The sequence below is a fragment of the Oryza glaberrima genome, chromosome 7, assembly GCF_000147395.1.
Source record: "Oryza glaberrima chromosome 7, OglaRS2, whole genome shotgun sequence".
NCBI classification, from domain to species: Eukaryota; Viridiplantae; Streptophyta; class Magnoliopsida; order Poales; family Poaceae; genus Oryza; species Oryza glaberrima.
In genome coordinates, this window is record NC_068332.1 from 10,741,883 (window position 1) to 10,750,099 (window position 8,217).

The window sequence follows — 8,217 nt, forward strand, 5'->3', positions numbered from 1 at the left end:
TTAGTTGATCTAAGCATGGCTAAGCATTTCCTAAACCAATATCTAATATGATCATATTAGATCCCAAGTTACTAATGATACAATGTAAATGAACTAGGCTGAGTACATTGGTAGCCATCTCACATTACATTATAAAATAATGCAATTTAAATAGAAAGCGGGACATTTGTAAATTGGGTACAATATGATCAATTGTAATGCGTGACTAGCCTTGCTCTGGTGTTGCTGGAACCTCTGCAACCACCTCATAATAGACGGGAGCATTGAAACTGACGTATTCTATGCAACAAACAAAGCACACAAGCAAAACAGGCAAGTCTACTAAAACAGGTAACAAAACCATGTTTAATGGATTCTAGGCATTTTTATGAATTTACTAAGACTTGAATGGACTTAAGCGGAGCTCGGATGAATTAAATATGAAAATTTGAAGATTCACTGTGTTTTTACTATAAACAGAAAAGTCCTTAACCAATCATTGCACACTAAAGCCGGACGCTGACGTCAACGAGGGGAGAGCGGCACCGACACGTGGGCCCCACCCGTCGGTCACACAACGCCCGGTCCACTGTGGACCAAGACTACCGCGGCAGTCCACTGCCATTGGGATAGGGGCGCGCTCGGGACGAGACGGCCTTGCGGTGTGGGAGTGAGCGGCGAGCGGCGGCGTGCTCCACAGAAAAGCGGTGGTGCGGGAAGGAGAGGGAGGAGGAAAAGAGGAGGGCCTCACCGATGACACCTGCGACCAGGGTGGATAGGATGGCAACGATGGCGGCAAGGGGTATACGAGCTCCGGAGCAACCTAGGAATGGAGATGAGAGGGGTTAGAGGGAGAGAAAAGGACCACGGTGGCAAACATTGCCAGCCGGAGGTAGCGGATATGGAGGGCTCACCGGTGAACCAAGGGGAGGCGGGTTCCGGCGGCGGAAGACGATGGGCGAACGGCGGCCTAGGTAGCTCTCGACCTCACGGACCCGATGGAGGCGACAGTGCGAGTCGGTAGTGGCCCTAGCGACGGCTAGCGACGGCCGAAGGCTACGAAAAGGTAGTAGCGGCGGGAGCAATGGCGTGGGCGCGAATTAGGGCATGGGAGGGAGCGGCGGATGAGGGAAAAGGAGGAGGGGAGCCCTGGGATCTTTTATATAGCGGCGGGGAGCTCGGAGGGGGTGGTAGGGGCGGATTTTCTGGCGGATGTAGGGGAGAGAGAGAGACAGTGGCCGGATTCGAAAATTGAATCCCACTGATTTTGAGGGGACGACGTGCAGCGAGAGTAGTGGAGGTGGTTGCGGAGAGTGGGGGCATGCTGGGTGCGCGGAGAGGGCGGAGTGGGGCACGGGATAGGTTGCACCCTACGGCTCCGCCAGCTAGAGGTAGGGGCTGGCTTGATAGGTTGGCCCCACCAGTCAGCTACCCGAGGAGAGAGGGAGGGGCGCGGCGGCTGCTAGGCCGTAGCCATAGGCCGGCCCAGCAAAGGAGAAGGACACGCTCGGGAAGGATGTTGCCCAAGGGAGTGGAAAAAGAGATTAACAATTAATTTAATTCTGATAATTGATTTTGAATTATTAAAATTATTTCTTTTGATGTGAAAATTCCACTAAAAAAACATGTCAATGTATCTAAACATGGAGAACTCAAGAAAAATCCCACCATGCCATTTCCACTTATTAATTACATTTATTAATTAGGGTTTAGGTCTAGGTTAAAACAAATTAATTCTTGAGACAATTTATTAATTTAATTGAGGCTAGGAAAAGGGGAAACTCCAGTGTGTGAAACTTCTATAGTGATGATAACATGTTTCTTACATTGGAATTAATCTATAGAACAATTTTGATTTGTAGTTTCTTTGGTTTGCCAATTTTTTTCTGTGTTCAACAAAGTTTCACACAATGATTATTTAACATCTTTTCACCTGATATGGTTGAAATTGATATATAGCATTTCCCGCACGAGCACCCTCTTAGTTCTGTAAAAAAAATATCAATCCTAAGCCCAGGTATCATGATTGGGTTTTTTTTTACGGAGAAAGTAGTTTGTTACATATTGCTGAGAAATATTTCCTCCATTCCAAAATATACGATGCTATTAACTTTTCTCATAACATTTGATCATTCCTCTTATTAAAAAAATATTATATAAATATTATTTATTTTATTGTGACTTGTTCCATCATAAAAAACTATAATCTCAACTTATAATTTTACATATTTATACTAAATTTTTAAAAATAAAAAAGTTAATAACATCATATATCTTTTTTTGGATGGGGTGAGTACTAGTCTAGATGCACGTACACCGTGGACATGTTAAGCCCCAGCTCCTCAAACGACACGTCCTTGTCCTCGCGCACTTCTTCCTTGGCGCCGGTCGTCGCCGGCATCCGCATCACCCGGAACGGCTGCTCGACACCGACGACTGACCGGCAATAGGCGAAGAGCGCATCCACCCCGCATTGGCCGCCGAACTCCTTGCCCACCACCTGGCCGTCGGGAAATCGCACCCTCAGCTTGCATACTTTGGCGGCAGCAGTGGCGGCCGGCGTTTTTTGGTGATTACGGTAAGGCGGCGATAATGGCGCGGTAATTCTGTTAGCTCTGCTGGTGGTGGGTATGGCCGGCCGCTTCGAGTCGATGAACTTCTCGGCGGCCATGAGAAAGTCGGTCGGGTCCGTGATATGGTGCAGCTTTTCCATGAGCTGCCCGGTGACGGGGTCGACGAAGAGCACGGCGGGAAGCTTGGCGCGGTCGAGCTTGTGGTAGCAGCAGACCTTGCTGCCCTCGCCGCCGCTGTCTCCCTCGTCGGCCTGCCAGAACACGAAGTTGTCCCGCACGTACATCGCCACCGTCTCGTCCGCCCACACGTCGCGGTTCAGCAAATGCGACGCGAACTCGCGGCCGCCGTACTCCGCCTGCACGTTCACGAGGAGCCAACGCGACAGCCTCGCCGCGTGCACCTTGGCGCTGTGGAACCCGCCCCTGTACGTCAGCTCGCGCGGCGCCCGGTACAGCTCCGCCAGGGTCGACGGCTTCATCTTCTTGGACGCAAGCGGCGGCCGCTCGTCGTCCGAGTCATCGCGACCGCCGCCATAGCCGCTGGTGCTGGTGCTGGCCTCCCCCTCGCGCTGGCGCCGAAGAGCCGCGTCCTCCTGGCTCTCCCACCTGGTCGGCCTGCGGCGGCGGGTGGCGCCGCCGGCGGACGGGTACGGGACGCCGTAGAGGGTGTCGGAGCGGGCGGAGATCGGAGCGCGCACCGACGTGGACGCGGACGTCGACGCCTCGCCGTCGTGTCGGGCGGACGACGACGACGGTCGTCCTCCGCTTTCGATGCTGGAGTAGAAGAGGTCGACGGCACGGTCGAGGTGCCAACCGCAGGACGCGAGCTGCTGGGCGGCGGGGGTGACGTCGACGTCACCTCCATAAACTCGAGGAGGCGCGCGTCGTCCTCCATGGAGGATTGATCTGCTCCCGAGGCCGGCCAGCGCGCACGCGCACGACACTACGAGTCTACGACAGGGGGTTGGATTGAGGTGGGAGTTATATTGAATCACGTTCGGTTTCCGGCCAAGAAACCGGGTCGGTTTCCTTTTGGCAGACGGCTGGACTCCCAAAATTATACTGTATTATCTGTTCCTGTACGAGTACGACACACGTGGTGAGGACCTCGTCGTACTCGTACAATATCACCGTGAGGTACAATATCTTATGACGGTGAAGGCGTGAAGCAGTGATCAAACACTCATCATTTGATCATTTCATGACTTGATCATATATATATGCTCGAATAGTCTATGTGGAGCAGAAAATATTTGAGTACACTGCTTCTACAGAATTGATATACGCATCGAAATATGAGGTTCGATCGATAAGGATACACAATCCCAATACCAGATAAAAGCCGTTCACGAGCAGAATCTTCCGATTTCACGGAAACTATTGATGAACCAGAAAAAATGCATTTTTAATAATTTTTTTCACTTGACAACAAATAAAGATGTTTGTGTTCGAGAATGCTAATTCAAGCGCGTGTTGCCGGTGTGCACTTCCGGCCCACATAGCCCACACATGCGCGTGCGCTATTCTTTTCTCCTCTCTCTTTTTTTTTCACATTTTTTGCTACTGCCCGTTTTTTTTTTTCCGTAGTTCGCTGCCGCATGGGTAGGAGAAAAAATCGTAATTAGTTTACTAGTGATTAGTTTACTAGTAATTTTTAAATTTTAACTTAAAAATTTTTAAATTTGTACTTGAAAGTTTTCAAATCTCTAGTTGAAAGTTTTTAAATCTCGAGTTGAAAGTTTTCGAATCTTAAGTTGAAAGTTTTCAAAATTTTCAAATATGGACTTGAAAGTTTTCGAATCTCGAGTTGAAAGTTTTCGAATCTAAGTTGAAAGTTTTTAAATCTCGAATTGAAAGTTTTCAAATCTGCGTTGAAAGTTTTCAAAATTTGACTTTAAAATTTAAATCTTAAATCGAAAGTTTTCAAATCTAACTTAAAAAATTTTCAATCTGTTAGTAAAAAATTCTCCAAAAAAATCTTCAGAATCTTTCCTAATTACTGTCATTAGTTTTAAGTGTTAACTAATAGAGATACTTAAGGGGGACTGCGTGCTAGCGGCGCGCACGCACAAGCTAGCCACTGTTGTTTGGCCATGTTTGTCAAATGGGATAGGGAAATGATTTCCCACCCACCAAAAGACATTTTTAAATCCTAACCATTCATTCTCCCCCTTCCATTTAATCCCAACCCTTCATTTATTTCCCAATCCCAATCCCACTCCTCATTTCCCATTATTAAAACACACCTTTTGTGTTTTGGTCCGAGTAGTCCAACGAAATCCGGGCCATTTGCGATTGTCTTTCTAAACCGTGGGTCCGATATCAATTTACTATAACGAAGAAATAAGGATACAATTATGATATCAGTGACATATATATCTAGGATTTTGGACATGAGTTGATGAGTATATCACCACCATGGATATGATCATGGCTAACTTATATATTCATCAACCAAAGGTGAATATTTCCTATGCAAGATTTACATGCTATATACTACCTCCGTTTTTTAATAGATGACGCCGTTGACTTTTTCTCACATGTTTGACCATTCGTCTTATTCAAAATATTTAAGTAAATATATTTTCTTTTGTCGTGGTTTGATTTATCACTAAATGAACTTTAAGCATGACTAATATTTTTAAAATTTGTATAAAATTTTTTTGAATAAGACGAACGGTCAAAGGTTGTAACAAAAGTCAACGGCATTATATATTAAAAAACGGAGGGAGTATTTAAACAAACATCACTACGTTGAGTTTGGTGTGTTTTTATTTGTAAAAGTACTTGCATGAGGCCGCACATAGAGTGCATGAATAATGAAAGAAGTAGATTGGGGATCAAACTAAGACATACAAAAATTTGGAGTTCGAACCCATTCATGCAAAATCGGAAAAAGTCATTAGACCGGAACTAAAAATTGAGAATAGGAACTCGATCCGGAACAAATTGCACAACTCTAAATCACCTAATAAAGCAACATGGTGATAGTGTGGTGGATTTTTTAAAACAAAACCTACAGGTAAATGCTGATGACGAGGGGAATAATGTGGGGATGAATTGGAAATCTTCACTGCAGATCTAGAAGGGGAGAAGAAAAATGCGAGAAAAACAAATGGGGGATGAGGTGGTGGTCGGCAACGCCCCTGCTTCTATGGCGCCACCCCTTCCAAGCCGATGCCGAGGGAGCTGGTAGACGAAGCGCCCTTGCTTCGTCACCACCCCTGCTTTGCCGACATTGAGGGAGGTGATGGACAGAGCGCCCCTACTTCGCCGGCATCGAGGGAGATCGTAGACAACAGTGTCCATACTTTCCCAAGCTGGCGACGCCATAGCCGTGGCCGTCGCCTATTGTCGTATCCTCTACCCAAGTCAAATCACGGGTATAGAGACACTGAACCTGGACAGGGAACTTAAAAAAAAAAAGGAAGACACGCAGATTGGGAAAGTCAAGCGTTCGTGCTTAGACTTTTCACATCTTTACACTCCTCTTGTTTTACATTGTAAGAGAGATACTATATAACAGCAGATCCATCTAAAATCTACTCCCTCCATCCCAAAATACAACAACTTTTAGCACTTAAGATTTGTCCCAAAATATAACAACTTCTCCACCAATATTTTTTTCCTAACCAATCACAACCCTCCACTATTCACTTTTCCCACCTATCTCTACTTCTAAACCAATTGCAACCCTTTCATATTTAATTCTACGTACTTTCTAAATAATCGTGTTCAACCTAAAACTCTCTATATTCTAAAGGGACAATTTATATGACATTCGACTGAAAATTATCATTAAAATCTGTCAAATGTAACTAAAATACAAGTACAGTGTAATTTTAATAATTACATTATATTTGTATTATAATTACATATGTAACTACAATCTAATTATAGGATAAATAGGATGTAAGTCGGCATCAAGTCATAAAAACCATAATAGCCTGGTGGAAGTGTCATGCGCCTGCATCCCATCAGGTCACATGATTCTTTTCGTTTTTTATTAGAAAGCACGGATCTTGATGCATATAGTACAACTAACACAAATCTCAAACACATCTATCGGTTTAGAAAGTGAAAGATTTAACCATCAAATTTCTGTCAACAGACAGTTAGCAATTGCGATTCTAAAACGGAGGGAGTATCCTAAAGCGAAAGCTCATGTAGGCACCAATGCACCGAGTAGAAAATATTTTGGAAATATACGTGTTTTCGACCGGAATTGCAAGAATAGGCTGATTATGGGAAGTTTTGCAGAAATATACCAGCGTCGCGCTTTGAATGAGCGAGAGCGCGATATCGCGCAGTCCATGCGCGAAAGCGGCGGTGCTATCGCTAATTGGGAGAGAGGGAGCGCTAATGCATCGGTCTCGCATTCGGAAAGCGCGAGAGCGAAGCGGTCTCGCACTTTTGTAAAGCGATAGCGTGGGCCGTCCGACGCCGCCTGATGCACGCGGGCCACGAAGCGGTCTCGCGCTTTGAGTGCGCGATAGCGCGTGCGGTATCACGGTCGGCTCGCGCGAGACCGTAGCGCTAGAGGCTGTTTGATGCACGTGGGGCCCGGAGCGGTCTCACGCTATGCGCTAGCGAGAGCGTGACCGGTATCGCGCTATGCACGAGTGAGAGCGCCAGCGGTATCGCTGTCGGCTAGCGCGATACCGTTGCGGCGTGGCCCACCCTCTAATCGGCTGCTAATCCCGTAGGAAGCGACAGCGACGGCTTCGGTCTCACTCTTTGAAAGCGCGAGACCGCGAGCGATATCGCGCTCCCAAGGCGCGAGAGCGGTCAGCTAATTGCGCATGCAAATCCGGTGCAAATCGTTAATATTTCATGTGATATATTAAGCCGTTGCTATGTAGAAAGTATAATTTTTTTCATATTTTTTTATTATGTGTGCAACATATATACATAAATGAACATAAGAAATATGTATTGAAAATAGGCAAAGATTGTGTACGCAACTACGAGATGAAAAATAAATATCTTGGTATTTGCAAAATAATGATATTAGTTACAGATAGGAAAGAAACAATATATTACCTATAGAAAAATAGAAATTGAATATGTATTTATTAAAAATATATAAAGGGGTAGAGAGATCATTCGGGAGCAATTTTTACAAAATTGACATTGAATATGAATTTAGAATATGCCATATTCACAGACAAAATCACCTTTGCATATTCACAGACTCGATGTTGTGACAAGAACCGTGTAGCGAGTTAATGAACTACCTAGTTCTTGCCACAAGATCGGCCCTAAGAATATGCAACACCGAGTTTATGAATTTGCAATAGTAGGTCATATTCAGAAACGGACGCTGGAACTTGAAAAAAAGAGTGGGTGTAAGAATGTATTAAAAAATCACATTTGTATATTCACATACTCGATCTTGGGACAGGAACCGTGTAGCGAGTGAACGAACAACATAGAGTGAGTTCACCAACTACTCAATTCCTGCCTCAAGATCGGGCCTAAGAATATGCAACACGAAGTTGGAACCAGCAGAACGTTTGTGAAGAAGAGATGTAGTTGTGTGCTAGGTTTGGTTGTTATTTATAGGGGATGGGAAGAAGTTGCGCATAGTCTCAATTATTAGAAAGAGACGACGACGCGTCGGACTGCTTCACTAATCAATTCAATAATTACAAAGGGACGACGC

The 8,217-nt window shown here is 45.3% G+C and overlaps 1 protein-coding gene across 1 annotated transcript; it reads right to left on the reverse strand.

Annotated features, from left to right (window-relative positions):
• Positions 1–2,275: 2,275 nt before the first annotated feature.
• Positions 2,276–5,885, reverse strand: LOC127780175 (plant UBX domain-containing protein 7-like). Its single transcript, XM_052307126.1, has 2 exons — positions 5,734–5,885; positions 2,276–3,503 (listed from the first exon to the last, which is right to left on the reverse strand). Exons 1-2 carry the CDS (start codon positions 5,883–5,885, stop codon positions 2,276–2,278), a joined length of 1,380 nt encoding a protein of 459 aa, XP_052163086.1.
• Between the last annotated feature and the right edge of the window lie 2,332 nt (positions 5,886–8,217).

Excerpts from the sequence above, each read along its gene's own strand:
- LOC127780175 (XM_052307126.1), bottom strand. The coding sequence starts at position 5,885 with ATGGCGTCGCCAGCTTGGGAAAGTATGGACACTGTTGTCTACGATCTC. Across the intron at positions 3,504-5,733 it reads TTCGTCTACCAGCTCCCTCG|ACTCGTAGTGTCGTGCGCGT; the intron begins GCATCGGCTTGG and ends CCCCTGTCGTAG.